Raw genomic sequence first — 16,848 nt, 5'->3', positions numbered from 1 at the left:
TGATGGACGAATTTTGTGAAAACTTTTCCATGGATGAAGAAGGAAATTGTTCCACTTGGTAAAGGAACTCAAATAGATTTTAATGCTAAAATTTGGGTAAACTGCTTGGTGTTCCCGTGAGAGGAATGATGTTTATTTCAAGAAACAACGTGGTTCATATCCATTTTCGGACATTTCTTTTGATCAATTGATTGTTAAGTATGGTGGTCAAAAGGGAAAAACATTTCTTGATCATAATCTTCTTTCTCCCTACCACAAAATTTTGTTTCACATCCTCAAGAAAGCTTTATTGCCTCGTCTTTCCAAACGTGCTCAAGTTAGCATGTTGGATTAATTTCATTCATTGTTTAGCTCTCACAAACACATAAATTTCCCTCTTTAATGATTCAACATTTGAGTCATTGCATTGAAAATGGATTTGTTGTTGGTATGGAGCTTAGTAACCGAAATTCTACTTAAGTTTAATAGTGAAAATTTCGGGAACTCAGTCCATGGTGTTCCACGGGAAATATGTTGAATGTGCGTGCCTTGAATAACTTGAATGTTTGTGTTGTGAATGGAGAAGTAAAAGGAGGGCTAACTTGATGATGATGAGGATGATGATGTGGATGATGAAGTGGAAGAAGAAGAAGAAGAAAAAGAAGTTGAAGAGAAGAAAAATGAAAAGGCCGAAAAAGAAAAAGAAAAGAAAAATCAAAAAGAAAAGAAAATTGAAAAAGAAAAAGAAGAAGCTAAGAAGAAAGGGAAGAAGGTGGTTGATGAGGTGGTGAAACCGGTTGTTAAAAGCACTAGAGCTAGTCAAAGGGTTCAAAAAATGAAAGTGCTTAATTTTCCTTTGCTTGATGCCGAGAAAAGTTTGAGGAAGATGAAGTAAGGTGATTGATAGGGAAGATTATGAATCTAACCTACCTCCTTCTAGGGAACCGACTCCTGTTCCCATGGAAACCAATCCTCCTTTTCCTCCATCTCCACAAAAATCTGCCTCACCCTCTACCCTAGCACCACAAATGATCCTACCTCCCTCTACCTCAAAACCCTCCTGTTCTGTTCCTAAAGCTAAAACAGAAAGGTGTGTTCCCATTCAGAGGAACAACCTGCTGTTCCCAAACCTAAGGAACAAACAGACTCCCAATCCTTCTCAAAGCTCCCTCGTCTTCTCAAAATCCTACCATTGGTTCTACATATACTCTAGCTCATGCTAGAAGTTGGATTCTTGTTTCTCTTGGTTATGGGTCATTCGGAAGCAATGATGGAGTTTGCTACGGAAGCTAAGGATTTAAATGGGTTGGTAAAAGGGGTATGCACAAAGTTGACAAAGCCTTGGAGGACAACAAGAAATTATGGCTCGGCTTGGTGAACTTTCTTCCTCCATTCAAGCAATGAACTCTAGTTGTTGAAGTTGGAAGACATTGTGCTCAAGGGAAATGATACATTGGCCGAAAATCATCAAGAAGTGATGGCAAAGCTTCATGATGTGGTGGAAGAAGTAGAACAACCTCCCTCTCCTAAATCATAAACTTTTCTAGTTTAGTTTGTTTTATTTTGTGTGGGAACATGAACTTTGTTTAATATTTGTCTTTTCTATCCTTCTCCTTTAATCATGCTACAATGGAACTTATTAGTTTGCTAATTCTAAGTTTGATCTTTTTGCATGTGTGCGTCTAAATGAATGGCTAATATTCTTGGATTGCGGTTTTTGAGAGTTGAATGCTTTATTTGCTTATACTAACCAACTTATTTCTTACAAGTTTGGTGGTGTGATGTGTTTAGTGAATAATATTCATCTTTTTGAAATCGTGGACTATGTTTTTGAAGATGCCAAAGGGGGAAAGAAAGGAAATCAGAGTAAATTTTTTTTGTCATGAATTATGTTCTCATATTTCGACTTTACAAAATAAAATAACGAGTCTATAATACTTAATTTAACTTGGTTACATACTTTGTTAAAATTTTTATATGACTTATTATATATTATTTTAGTATATGCCTTTTGATGCCATCTTCAAAAAGGGGGAAATTGTTGACCCTTGAGTTTTGAAGATGACCTAACCACAAAAGACATAGTATATTTTATTTATGTTTTTGCAAGGTAATTCATGCTCGAGCTAAGAGAATACTTGATTGAAGATTAAAGCGGAGAATTAATCAAGATCGAAGTAAAGATGTTCGAGAATGAAGAATCAAGCATGGAATGAAGATTAGAATACATTAGGGTATTTATTAATCTTCTTGTTAAGGTTGAGTAAAAGCTTTATTAAGTTCGTGGTGAATTCTCAAAGGAACTTGGTTCTGTTCCCATGAAAGGAACAGACCTGGCACTATAGGAACAAGGCTAAGGAACAAGACTTAAAATTAGGGAACAAGACTTAAAACTAATTTAGGAACTTTTAAGTGACTAATATTGTGCGCCTAAGAGAAATCTGTGCCCAATATAGTTGTTAGAGTTATTTTTAAGGATATTTTGACTAAGATCCATTATTTTAGGAAGTTAGTTTAAGTTTGTTAGGAAAAGATTTTAAAAAATTTTCTGGTTTTAAATTAACTGATTTTCAAATATTATCTTTTTAAAATATATATTTTATCTTTTATATTTTATTTAAAAGATTTAGTTTTCGAAAATTTTATTTCCGGTTTTAAAATGTTTCGGATTTTTAAATTATATAAAAACTGTTTTTCCGGTTTTTAAAAGATTTTGAAAAAGATATTTTCCTAAAAACTAGCTAAAGTATTTTATTTATTTATTTCCTAAAATCTAGATTCACGCCTAAAGTTTACTGCTACACGTTTTATGTAGTTAGTGGATTTAGTGGCTTAAGTTAATTATCCTCCAAGTATTTAATTTAATTAAATAAGTTTAATTATTCTCCAAGTTTTGCAAAAACCACGTAATGTGTTACTGCTTCTATTAAGTGAAGTAGTGGATTAGTGGATGCTTTACATGACATGAAGTAATTAATTTAATTTAATTAATTAAACATCATGGAGAACATGTGATAACGGTCTAAGTTAGTGGAGAACATGTCTTGTCTTAATTGTCTATAAATAGGCGCCTAATTCATTTAAGCAAAATTGTGTCTGACTTAGTTAATTTGTCCTAAGTTATCTAAAGTATCAGTGCCTTTTCCTTAAGAGAATTCATACTTACATTAATCGAGTTTATTACTCTTCCATTATTTTATAAAGTGTATTTTTGAGAAAAAGGGTTTGAGTGAACTCTTGTAAGTGTGAGAAAGCTTTGAGTGAAGCAAGAGAAAGAGAAAGGAACTTCGAGTGAAGTTTGAGAGAAAACGTCAGTTGTTGGGAACTGTCGTTGGGAACTTGAGTTGAGTAACTTAAGTTGAGAATCATGGAGAACATGGAGAACATGTGATAATGGTCTAAGTTAGTGGAGAACATGTCTTGTCTTTATTATCTATAAATAGGCGCCTAATTCATTTAAGCAAAATTGTGTCTGACTTAGTTAATTTGTCCTAAGTTATCTAAAGTGTCAGTGCCTTTTCCTTAAGAGAATTCATACTTACATTAATCGAGTTTATTACTCTTCCATTATTTTATAAAGTGTATTTTTGAGAAAAAGGGTTTGAGTGAACTCTTGTAAGTGTGAGGAAGCTTTGAGTGAAGCAAGAGAAAGAGAAAGAGAAAGAGAAAGGAACTTCGAGTGAAGTTTGAGAGAAAACGTCAGTTGTTGGGAACTGTCGTTGGGAACTTGAGTTGAGTAACTTAAGTTGAGAATCGAGAGAAAAGTAATAGGTTGTAATCAGAGTTGTTTTGGCCTATTATAGTGGAAAGTTGTTTAAAATCCCTTGTGGTCGAGTTTGTTTCTTCCTACTAGGCCTAGGAAGTTTTTCCTCGTAAAATCTCTCGTGTTCCCATTGTTTGTTCCCAGTTTACTTTTAATTCCGCAAAAAGTATAGCTTATTCTCTCACTATAATTCACCCCCCTCTTAAAGTGCTCATATTATACAACAGTATTGGTGTCCGTTAACAACATAGTTAACTGCGGGTGCACGACCCTCAAAAACATCATTAAATAATAATGGAGATCTATCAAGAACATTAATATCATTACACCTACCTGGCGTTCCAAAGAAAGCATGCCAGATCCATAGATCATACGAAGCAACGACTTCTAAAAACCAATGTTGGCTTACCCGGTCTCTACCAAAATATTTGTGGGGGATAAACCGGATTCTCGGCAAAGTAGTCATTCCATAACCGGTGGTTCCCCTCATCACGATCCCTTGGCACTACAGTTCTTGTTGCTCTTGGAACTTGAGTTACCATTGCATATAATTCAGCTGGATTGGCCATCACAAACCTTTCCATCATTTGATCCATCAACCGAGTTGTCTGTCTACGCCTTTCCCAACGACGCATGTACTCATTATTACGAGTTATTTGAATATGTGTGTAAGAATTTGGATCATTAGAATTCGAAGAACTAGAAGAGGAAATATTGCTACTGTAACTTGATTCTGATGACATGATTTCTATATTTTTGTAGGCGAAGAATGGAGGTTGTAGGGTAGAATGGTTTTGTGTGAATGGTTGAGTAGTTAGCATCGTAAGGTATATATAGAGAGAAGGTGAATTGTTTGCAATATTACACTGATATTGGAGTGAATTTGTCAAGTCATCACATTGTTTTAGTGTCTTTATTATAGCAGTAATAATGCATTGATATGCAGTGCATTGTCAAATCATGACATGGTTTCAATGTCTTTATTATTGCAGTAATAATGGACTGATATATGAAGTGAATCGTCAAATCAAGGTCTTTATTATTGCAGTAATAATGGACTGATATATGAAGTGAATTGTCAAATCAAGGTCTTTATTATTGCAGTAATAATGGACTGATATATATGAAGTGAATTGTCAAATCAATATCTTCATTATTGCAGTAATAATGGACTGATATGTGGAGCGAATTGTCAAATCAAGATATGGCTCATCAATAAAATCATGATTTGAATCATTGGATACATATATTAAAAAACTAAAAACATTTAGATTCATTAATTTGATAATTTCGTACTACAGCCGAGTTTAAGACTAATTAAGAACTAAAATAACATTACATTGGAAAGTATGAAATACATTAAATAACGTTAATCTTACAAAAGGAAAATCAGAAAATTACATTGGAAATAAAACCTTAACTAGATCTCTCTTAAGTTGTTGTTCTTCCTCATTTAAATCATTCCTTGATGAAAGCACCATGAATAACTCCAAGTTAATCTTTCTGTTTTTAATTGCAATTTTCTCCCTTTCTAGCCGGACCATCTCACTGTTGCTTTCCTTTTCATGATTAATCCTTTGGATCTCGACTTGAAGTTCATTGTCTTGATCCATCCACTCTTGAAAGGCTTCTGCAGGCATGCTCAAAACTTTTCCCTTGCCTTTATTTTTGGTGAATCCGTCGTTTGGAGTAGTTGGGTCTCCATAGCTTGGCGTATTTGGCTCACTTGAAGTAGAGTAGTTGCCAGTTTCATTGATCCTCCACCTCTTTGAGCCACTTTCTTGATTGACTGTCTTCTTTTTGCAAGCTTTGACAGTATCTCCCATAGGCTTCCATACATCATTATGCCTTAGAATTTCCCAACAGTGAAGCTTATTGAAGTCTATTTTATTATCCTTTTTGTAGATTGCAAATGCAGTTTTCATGACGTCGTTATCGGACTGACCACTTTTCCGACGAGCCTCTGCATGAGCATATGCACCAACAAATTTGGATACTTTTGCATGTATTCTTTTCCATTGACTTTGTAATTGGCCCAACTCTATGTCAAATGGTAAGACATCAGACTCCTTGAAACTTTCATCTTCTTCTTCCCAACATCGATCTCTGTAACACTTAACTTCCTTAAACATTTCAGTAATTTTTGTCCAGAAGATAATTGCTTTTTGTTTAGTAATACTACCTTTATTTTGGCTTACCATTAGCCAAGCCTTCACGAGAACCTCTTCTTCAGATGGCCTCTAGAATTTCCTCGACCCATTATCTTCTTCTTCATTGTTGTCATCATCACGCTCAAGCGATGCAGCTCGAGACCGATATGAATTACTAAAGTTCGGAAATGACACCATCACCTTGTGACTGCTGGAAATGTTGAGACATAGGAAATGATGCTTCATCTTGAGAATAACTAGAATTCTCATTCGAATTATACAGATTTTCTTGTGAATGTGGATCAAATTGAGAGTGAGAAGGTGTATTTGAGAAACTCATATTATGTTGGGGGAGTTGTTGGTTAAGTTGAGTAGGATACATCATATTTTGTAAGTTGTATCCCATATGAAAATTTGGTTCACTTTGAGAATTGAGATCAATTTGGGAATTAAACTCTTGAAAACTTAGATTAATATGAGGTTGTTGAGGTCTTTTGAATTTTGGAGGGTTTTTTTTTTCTACCGGTTTTGGGATCCATAACTAATTTTTATTAGAAGATAATTTATTTTTGTGGGATAGATAAATAAAGAAAAGAAACAAATATGACTTCCAATAACAAAATAAGCTCAAATAAGATGTGTAAAAATAGTTCAATATTGGTCTTTATTTATAGAAAAAAAAATATAGCTGTTGGTGTTTTTTTCTTTAAAAAAAAAAATTTAAAACTGACAATATGTCCGTTGCAAAAATTTGCAACGTTAACAATTACAAATAATCCTAGTCGTTAGATTGGAGAAATGAGGGGCGTTGGATGTTTGCCATGCAGCAGCAGTGGGCCCGCTCCACTTTTTTCTTCTTCTCCCCTTCAGCCATGTGGCGACGAAAACGATCTGAGCATGGGTTTTTCTCCTCCTTTTTTTTTCTCTCTCCTATTTCTTTATTCCTCTTTAATGTCTCTCTCCTCATGATCCAATTTTGGGATCAACCATTGACCCTCCTCTAAACTGCAGTCCTTCTTTGTACAAAGGGCTGCGGTTTTAACCAAAACCGCAGCCCTTTTGACCCAAAAACAATATTTTTTTACTCCCAAATATATCAAGAAAAGCTGAGGAAACATCACAAATTCTACAAACTAAATTTACATTTTTCATATCATTATTTCAGATCCAATAGAAAGAGTTCCACTCTATTGTTCAAACATCAATACAATATTTTCAATTTATGATAACAATACATCAACATGTTTTAACGGCTGATTTTTCCACTCGTTTCGAATCACCACTGGAGGTCTTCGCGGCAAACATAAGAAATTGATGGCGTATCTTGTCCTCCCCCGTCTTGATGGCGTTATTCCTAGAAATTATCGAAAATCGATTTTTAAAATTTTCTCATTTCTCGCTAGATTGAGAAAAGAAATTGAAGATAAAAACATGAGAAAACTGCAATTTATGTTAAATTTGACTTTAATTTACCTCCGAAAATCTTCTGCTTATCACAAACATAAGCAAACTGCGATTTATGCTAGGATCCGACGAGACGAGGGAGGAGGGGTAGTGGTGGTTCAAAACGAGGGAGGAGAGGGTTGTGGTGGTTCGAAACGAGGGAGGAGAGTGTGTGGTAGACAGACGAGGGAAGATAGTGTGTACTGGGCTATGGTGCAGCAACGTAGGACGGTGGCGATGAATAGACGAGGGAGGAGAGTATGTACTGGGCTTTGGTGCAACAGCGGCGATGGACACACGAGGGAGGAGAGTTTGTAATGGGCTTTGGTGCAGCAGCGATGGACAGACGAGGGAGGAGAGAGAAAGCCGATGAAGTTTTTAGGCGGCGAACAGGGTATTGAACGAGCAGAGGAGATAGAGGGGAGAGAGAATAATGAGGGAAGGAGATTGTGAGAGAGGACAGAAAGATAACGAGGAAACTCTAGCCGCTTACAATTACTTATTGGCCGCACGATCAAATTTCAAATAAAATTTAATTTTTTTTAACAAAGCCTATAAAGGGCCGCAATTAGCCCAAAAACCGCAGCCCTTTATTACTTATAAGGCTCCAATTTTCGACTAACCGCATTCCTTCACTAAAAGGCTGCGGTTTTTGTATTGACCGCTGCCCTTCGTATATAAAAGGTGCGGTTTTTGGACTAACTGCATCCCTTCAGTATCAAGGGCTGCGTTTATCAAAAAAACGTAGCCCTTGCACCGTAGGCGTCGCATTTTTTTCGACTAGTGCAACTTCGTACACCTTATAACCTCTCCAGGGGTGTATACTAATAGGCAAGTCAATCACTTCAAAATTTATCAACCCCAAACTCTTAATGATGGATTATGAAACAAACGAATAAGTCTCCCCATAATCAAATAACGCTTTAACGAGAACGGAGTTAATATAAAAAGTACCAGAAACTACGTTGGCAGATTGTTCAGCTTCATTGAGACTTATCACGAACAATTTACGTGAAGCCTTATTCTGATTGTCGTTGTTCTCACTAACAGTCTTACTATAACTTCTTTGGTTGTTCTATGACCCTATAGGCTTTGAACCTTGACTTCCTGACTGGTTGAACCCGGACCTCACCTGGTTACCACTTCCATTACTATTTTGCTCTCTCTTTTGCTTAGTGATGTACTCATACTCCCTATGGCCTTTCTTCTAGCAGTAGTTACAGGTTACTAGGTCCCCTTTATAATCTCTACTAGGATAGTTCTTGATGCACTTCTTATAATGGTAAACCCTCTCGGACTGGCCCTTATTGTTGTAGCCCTAACCATTTGTACCTTGGAAATTCTCTTTCCCAGTTATGTTCTTCTTGAAATTCCCTTGATTTCCTCCAGCATTGTAATCCGTTCTCTTTTCACCCACTACAGGATTCTTCTTGTCATGCCTCGACTGAAGACCATAAATATGGGTAGCTCTTCCACACACCACATCTAGGGATGCAAAAGTCTTACCTCCTAACTCGGTTGGATTTCCTCAGTCAGACCTTGCTCAAACCTTTGAGCCTGTAACTCCTCAGTGGCTACTACTTCAGTTGCAGACCTCGACAATGCTATGAACTTACTATAGTACTCAGAGATGGTCATTCTCTCCATCCTAAGGTTTATAAATTCATGGACCTCCTATGTCCTCATAAAAGCAGGGTAAAACTTCCCTCTTAGAGCATTAATAGAGAAAATCCAATTAAACCACTCAGCAACACACAGTCTAGCTCTATTCTCTTTTCACCATAAGTCAGAATCGGGACGCTAAGCTCTTTATGGAGTTAATTTCTCAGCCAATAAGCGAATAGCAGAAGCTAAGTCGTTATTGTTGTTAGCCATTCTACTGCGCGACCTGAAATTTGATGTAACTCTACTTTAGGTTTCAATACACAACTTACATGTCATTCTCGATGAAGGCAACATTTGATTTGACCATACAAGATCGCATCAACATACAGTTTCTCATGAAGTTATAATAATACCACATAATAAATCATCATCAATCATATAATTATTCATGAATAATATTCACATAAACACTACTACATAATTAACCTTAAGTAACACCCAAAAAATGTTACTTAAAGTGCTTAAAGTGTTACTATAGATAATAGGTAACACTTATTTGGGTGTTACATCTGCCCGTGTTACCTATGCTATTAGGTAACACTTTTACATGCTTGTAGTAACACTTAAACAAGTGTTACTTTAAATTTTTTAAGTAACACTTTTAATGTCTATTGTTACACTTTCAAAGTGTTACCCACAATTTCTTATGTAACACTTTTATATCATTAGTAACATCTTATAGTGTTACAAATAGCCTATAGTAACACTTTATTTAACATTATGTATCACTTTTTGCCATCTCATGTAACATCTTTAGCGTTATTAGGTAACACTTTTTACCATCTCTTGTAGCACCTTATAGGTAATTAGGTAACACTTTTCTTTAATATATTTATTTATTTATTTGAAATTACAGTAAATACTAATCAAACTATAAAAAATTGATACACATGATATTACAATAATGATTTAGTTTCATATACACCGATTAGTGCTATATTTCCAAAAAGAAACTAATGAAAAAAAATGTATTATATAAAATCAAAACCTTCCAACAAGCAACATATCCATATGATAATCTAACATTAGACCTAATAGTCATATATCTAGTCTCCATCTTCTGTCATCTCGCCATATGCATGCACCTTCCTAGTCCATGTATGCCAATTTGTCAAGACTTCCAACCCGAAGTTTTGTTGTGAAGACTGTCATCTCATCCACCCGACATATGCATATATTATTATATTTTCTAACGACCTCGATATCATGAGTTGATACTTGAATTCTTCATTTTGCTTATCTTGATCCTATTATAAAAAACATTACAGATGAAATCTTCAACAATTATATTATTTATTCATAAGCAAAGAAATTAAATCTATTAGAAATTCAAAATAATATCATGAAATATGAATATGGAGAAGTGACTACATTTTGATGATAGTATGTTGCTTGAAATGCTACTCAACAGTTGACAGAAAAAGATCACTTAGAACATGCCATAGCTAGCATCAGAAGGTTGACTCTGCTTAACCTCTTCATAGTTCTGAGAAGCAGCAGATGTTCTTCCACCACGAATATCCCACATATATATTATGCCCTGCTTACCAGCTCCAAAAATAATCTAAAACCAGTAGTGAGCTGCTAGTAGGGATTTCACGAGACCATGTGGAAAAAAGTAATGATTGATGAAGTATAAATCACAACTTACAAGAGTAAATTTGGCGACACAAAAGATATTAGAAGCAATCTATACGAAAGAAAACTAATATGCCAATCTATGACCATACCACTCGATCAAGTAATAGTCATGTAGATTCTTAAGAGGCCTAACCGCAATCACCCTAAGACTTCTGCCAGATTTTACATTCAGTGTACAGATCTTTTATTAAACATGTTATGCATTTCGATTCTCGTTAATTTTCAGCCTGATCGTGTAAGGAATGATGTTCCTGACACTATGTAGTAATTAGTCAGATTTAATTACAGTGACTATTAGACTACAATGAAGTGATGACCTGGATTTAAAATAACAAGTATATTATGCTTTTGAATTTGACCTCCTCCATAAAGAATCGAAAATTTCAGTAATGTACTAATGTACATAGTTATCCACTAGAATATCATCACGGGACTTTAACTAGTCTTTTAAGTGCTGAAAATTTTATATGAGGCATTAATAGTATACTATCGGCAAAAGTATATACAAACTCAAGGCACTTTAAAACCTGACCAGACCTGATTGTCAACATTCAATTGTATACTGTTAAGAGGAATACTCGAATTAGTTGTCAGTTGAACCGACGAAAAAGCACTTCCTCTTGTATCCCATATATTGATCGAGCCGTTAGTATCAGAAGCAAAAACTCTTTCAAAATCATAGAGCAACAATAGACATAGTTAGAACTAAAATAAAGGGGGACTCTCTCTAGCTTTTCTCTCAACTTTGAGCTGCCATGGCTAGGAAAACTAGAGCAAGAGTAAATTCAAAACCCTCTCAATCCGGTGATAAGGTGATGGAATTGAAGGTGCCTTCAACTTCACAGGCGAAGAAAACACGTACGATGGATGAAATATTGGGGGTTCAGGCGTTGGATTTTGCGAGTTCTGATGATGATGAGGCTGCGAATTTGGGACAAATCTTGTCTCCAAAATCATCGTTACGAGATTTGCAACAACAATCGGAGGTGCGATTGAACTTTTCGGAATGGATGACGGTGATCAAATCAAAGCAAAAGGATAAGGTGATATCAACCCCTGTTTTACAGATGGAGCCAGGTAATCAAAATTTACATTTGAATGAGCAGAATAAGGTGATTGAGGAGTATCATATGGTAGGAAATGTGGATAGAATTGAGATAATGAATAAAACCATGCCTGAAAATGCTGATGCTGGAAATTATGTGAAAATTACGAACGATGACATACAAGATGAAGTGGATTTCTGGCAATCATCAATAGTATGCTATGTCTTAGGTGCGAATCCACCAATATATGTTCTGGAAGGATTTATTAGGCGGATTTGGAAGAATCTTGGTGTGGATAAGGTGGTTAGTATCAAGAAAGGGGTGGTGATAGTGCGATTCACATCGATGGAGAGCAGAGATATTGTGCTGAATGGTGGATTTCAATTTTTTGATAAAAAACCATTAATCATACAAGCGTGGTCTCCTGATTTGGATTTGTCCAAGGAGGTGATCCATACGGTGCCGATGTGGATTCAATTGCACAAAATGGATCTGAAATATTGGGGTGAAAAGAGTTTAGCAAAGATTGCAGGGCAAATTGGTAAGTTGTTGCGGACGGATCAGGCGACATCAAAGAGGGAGAGATTACAATTCGCTCGAGTGATGATTGAAGCAAAGGTTAATCAAAGTTTTCCAGATCAGATTAGATTTTTTAATGAGAAGGAGGTGCTGACATCCATTGATGTGATATATGAGTGGAAACCTGAAAAATGTGGGAAATGTGAGCAATATGGACATTTGAGTGATAATTGTAAGAAGAAGGAGGTGAATAGGGTGTGGCAAAGGAAGGTAAATGCTGAAATGCCACTGAAAACACAGCATACTGAGAAGAACCTTAAGGAGTACAAGGAGGTGGCTGGTCCTGTTAGAGCTAGGTCTCAGCAAGCTAGTCCGGTGCATTTACAAAACTCATTCCAGGCGTTGATTGAAGAGGTTCAGGTGGGGGATGTAGCGTGTCAAGTTGGTGGCAATGAAGGTGGGAGGGTGGAAGGCCCTCCAGAGGGTAATGAGTAAGATTATATGCTGGAATGTAAGGGGGTTAAACAGTCTAGCTAAGCAACGAGTAGTTAAGGAATTCATAGCTACTCACCAAGCTGGTCTGGTTACCCTCTTAGAAACTAAGGTAAAGGTGAACAAGATGGGTGACCTTTACCTTAGAGTTTGTCCGGGTTGGTGCTTTACAATAATTCTCAATTCCATAAGGGTGGGAGAATAATTCTGATGTGGAATCCACATTTTTTTAATGTGAATATTGTCTGCTGCACAAGTCAACTCATACATTGCTATATTGAGCCAAAGGTGGGGAGAGCATTCTATGGGACTTTTGTGTATGCTTTTAATGAGCATGACAATAGAATGGAGCTATGGAGGGATCTGATAAACCTTCAGACAGTGAGTGAAGCATGTGTGTGGATGGGGGACTTCAATAATGTATTGCATATGAATGAGAGGATTGGGGCCCCTGTGAGAAATTATGAAATTCTGGAATTTAGGAAATGTGTGGAGCAATGCAAGATGGAAGATATGAAGGCTACAGGGTGTTTCTACACCTGGAACAATAAGCAAGAGGCTGAAAATAGGGTATACTCTAAAATAGACAGAGTAATGTGCAATGAGGCCTGGATGGAGGCTTACCCACATACTGAAGCAATGTTTCACCCTGAGGGTGACTTTGACCACTGCCATGTAATTATGACTTCTTATCCTACTGTAAATAGGGGGAAGAAGCCATTTAGATACTTTGCTATGTGGAGGACAGCTGCTAATTTTGAAACACTGGTGAATGAGAGTTGGAATAGTCCAATTCATGGCACTCCTATGTTTAGTGTTGCTCATAAGCTGAAGAGATTGAAGGAGGTGTTGAAGAAATTTAACAAGGAAGGGTTCCATGACCTGCAAGCAAAGGCTGAACAGAAAAGACAGTGGTTACAGCAATGTCAGGAACAGGTTCACAAGCAACCTGGTGACATGACTTTGAGAAGACAAGAAGCAGCAGCTGCAATGGAAGCTAAAAATGCTCAACAGGTGTACATGCAATTTCTGCAACAGAAGGCTAAAGGAGATTGGTTGAGGGATGGAGACCTTAACACTAAAATCTTCCATAGAAGCATAAGGCAGAGACAATTACAGAATGCTATATTTAGTATACACAATGAAGATGGTGTTTGGGTGGATGATCCACAGGAGGTGAATGGTGCCTTTCTTCAATACTACCAGGGGTTACTTGGAGCTAGAGTTGAGAGCAGGAAGGCAGTAAAGAGAAGGGTGGTCCAGTGTGGGCCTTTGGTGAGTCAAGAACATTGTGACTTGTTGCTAAGACCTGTGAATGGTGAGGAAGTCAAACAGGCTGTGTGGTCTATACATGGGGATAGGGCTCCTGGCCCTGATGGATTTGGAAGTCAGTTTTACAAGGATTGTTGGCACATAATTGGAAGGGACATCATAGATGCAGTGGTGGACTTTTTTCATACTGGAAGACTATTAAAAGAGATAAACTCAACTTCTATCACTTTGATCCCTAAAGTCAAGTGTCCTAGTAATGTGGGTGATTACAGACCAATATCCTGTTGTAATGTGATATACAAGTGTATCACAAAGGTGCTGTGCAATAGACTGAGGGAAGTCCTTCCTGATATCATCATGGACACACAAGGAGCTTTTGTTCACAGTAGGAATATCATGTATAATATCATGATATGTCAAGATATGGTGCATCAGTATGGTAAAAGGAAGAGTAGACCCAGTTGTATGATGAAAATTGATATGAGAAAGGCATACGACACTGTTGAGTGGAGTTTTCTGAGAGAGATGCTGGAAAACTTGAAGTTCCCTGAGAGATTCATTGAATACATTATGACATGTGTGGAGACACCCAAGTTCTCATTGATGATCAATGGGACTATGCACGGATACTTCCCTTCCCAAAGAGGATTGAGACAAGGTGATCCCTTATCTCCACTCCTCTTTGTAGTTTGCATGGAGTACTTATCTAGAATCATGAAGAAGATAAGTGAAAAAGAGGATTTTGGGTTCCATCCTCTATGTAAAGAAATGAAAATCACTCATTTGTGTTTTGCCGATGATATTCTCTTATGCTGTAAAGGAGATTTCAAAGCAATACACCTTGTGCTCAGTGGATTTAAACTGTTCTCTGAAACATCAGGCCTACAAGCTAATGTTAACAAGTCAGCTTTGTACTTCAGTGGGATGCAGGAGGAAGATATACAAAGGGCCTTAAATATATCAGGCTTCAAAAGAGAAGTTTTACCTTTCAGATACCTGGGGGTGCAGATTTGCAATAAAAGAATATCAGTAGCAGAATGTGAGCACCTCACTGAGAAAATGGTGGCAAGAATAAGAAATTGGAGTTCTCGGAACATTTCTTTTGCAGGAAGGACACAACTCATTAACTCAGTCTTAATAAGCTTACATTCTTATTGGGCTCAGGTTATGATTTTACCTAAAAAGGTGCTACAAGATGTTAGTAACATTTGTAGAGCTTTCTTGTGGACAGGGTGTCACTTTAGTATGAAGGCAGGGTATGTGAAATGGGAGAGTGTGTGCACCCCTAAAAGTGCAGGAGGGCTTGGTGTAAGAAATGTGTATCTTTGGAATATAGCTGCTATGGGGAAGTATGTATGGGCTGTTGAGAAGAAAAGTGATAATTTGTGGGTTAAGTGGGCTCACACTATACACATTAAACAGCAGATTTGGTGGGTGTATAAGCCAAAAAGCACTTGTAGTTGGTACTGGCCGACAGGTCTGCTGTGTCAAAGAATACCTTAAAAGGCACTATACTCAGGCTCAGTTTCAAATGATGACACAATACTCAATTACTGAGGTTTATGCAAAGCTCACTGGTGAATTTGAAAAAGAAACCATGGAGCACTGTTATATGGGGGAGAATGGGAATACCAAGGCATCAGTTTTGTAGTTGGCTTGCAACTCAAGGAAGGCTAATGACAAGAGAGAAATTACACAGCTGGGGGGTGTGTGACAGTGATAAGTGTCTAATATGTGATGAGCATACAGAGGATCATAGACACTTATTTTTTGATTGTGAGTATAGTAGAAGATGCCTCAGTGAAATTAAACAGTGGTGTGGAGTCACAATAAGAAGTCAGGACTGGCAGCAAGTCATACACTGGCTGGTTAGTAGGAGAAGAGATTCAAAATACAGGAGAATGGTCCAAGCAGCTGCTCTTGAGGCTGTGATATACTGTATATGGCAGGCTAGAAATCTAGCTTTATGGGAAGGAAAAATCCCTTGTATAGCTCATACTGTAAAGAAAATTAAGTGTGATGTCAAGCATAGATGTATCACAGTTATGCCTAAGAAGATTAGTCAGAATGATAGGAGATGGATTGAAGCTCTGTAATAGTTTCAGGACCTTGGTTATGCATGGTCGCTGTTAGGTTGTTGTGTTGTGTTGTTTGATATGAACTGCTTACTTACTTATCAAAAAAAAACAATAGACATAGTTAGTCCAATACTTCAAACAGGATGAGAAAAATTAGCAAAAGATCAAATGTCGACCAGCAAAGTCAAAGGGTCTGAGCCTAGTAACAACAAATAGGTTGCCTCTTTCCGAGCTGATGGATACTAACTCGAGTTGCAGAAGCAGCCTTCATAATTGAGTTCAAAGAGGTATCAACTAGTAATTGACAAACAAAAAGTAAGCAATATTGTACAAACCTTGCAGAATTGTGAGTGGAATTGACAATATAGAGAAAAAAATCGCAAGAAAGCTTCTAAAAACTCATAATCATCATCAATGGCAGATCCTTTATTTTAGAGTGAAGCAGGTAAAAGTTAATTTCAAGCGGTTTAATGCACCGAAGGATGATTGCAGGTGCCGGGATACCACTAATTGTAGGTTTCGCAAACCAATTGTAGGGGGTAAGTGCAGATCGTGCCGCGCGCAAAACGTAGGCAAAATTAGCAAACAAAAAAATACAGAAGATTGATTCATAAATTCAAGCATAATTAACCATCAAATTTTAAAGAATGATAAGTCGAGCACGTGAGAGTAAATCTGAGTGCCTAATTCAATCGAAAGATATGCGAATCAATAAGTTTTAGGTAATGATATGGATAATTCGTCAACAACAGCAAAAAAATTTGGTCTAGTAATAAGAAAAATCAAGCGAAAGCAATGAA

General features: G+C 36.9%; 2 protein-coding genes across 2 annotated transcripts; one reads left to right on the top strand and one right to left on the bottom strand.

Annotated features, from left to right (window-relative positions):
- Nucleotides 1-5,139: 5,139 nt before the first annotated feature.
- Nucleotides 5,140-5,874, bottom strand: LOC104899133 (uncharacterized). The gene has a single exon (XM_010686268.1). It carries the CDS (start codon nucleotides 5,872-5,874, stop codon nucleotides 5,140-5,142), a length of 735 nt encoding a protein of 244 aa, XP_010684570.1.
- A 9,718-nt stretch (nucleotides 5,875-15,592) lies between these two features.
- On the top strand, nucleotides 15,593-16,066 carry LOC130589513 (uncharacterized). The gene has a single exon (XM_057390780.1). It carries the CDS (start codon nucleotides 15,593-15,595, stop codon nucleotides 16,064-16,066), a length of 474 nt encoding a protein of 157 aa, XP_057246763.1.
- The last annotated feature ends 782 nt before the right edge of the window (nucleotides 16,067-16,848 follow it).

The sequence above is a fragment of the Beta vulgaris genome, chromosome 7 (genome assembly GCF_026745355.1).
Source record: "Beta vulgaris subsp. vulgaris cultivar EL10 chromosome 7, EL10.2, whole genome shotgun sequence".
Lineage (NCBI taxonomy): Eukaryota > Viridiplantae > Streptophyta > Magnoliopsida > Caryophyllales > Amaranthaceae > Beta > Beta vulgaris.
The sequence above is the reverse complement of the archived record's forward strand: the minus strand, read 5'-3'. Positions and strand labels throughout refer to the sequence as shown.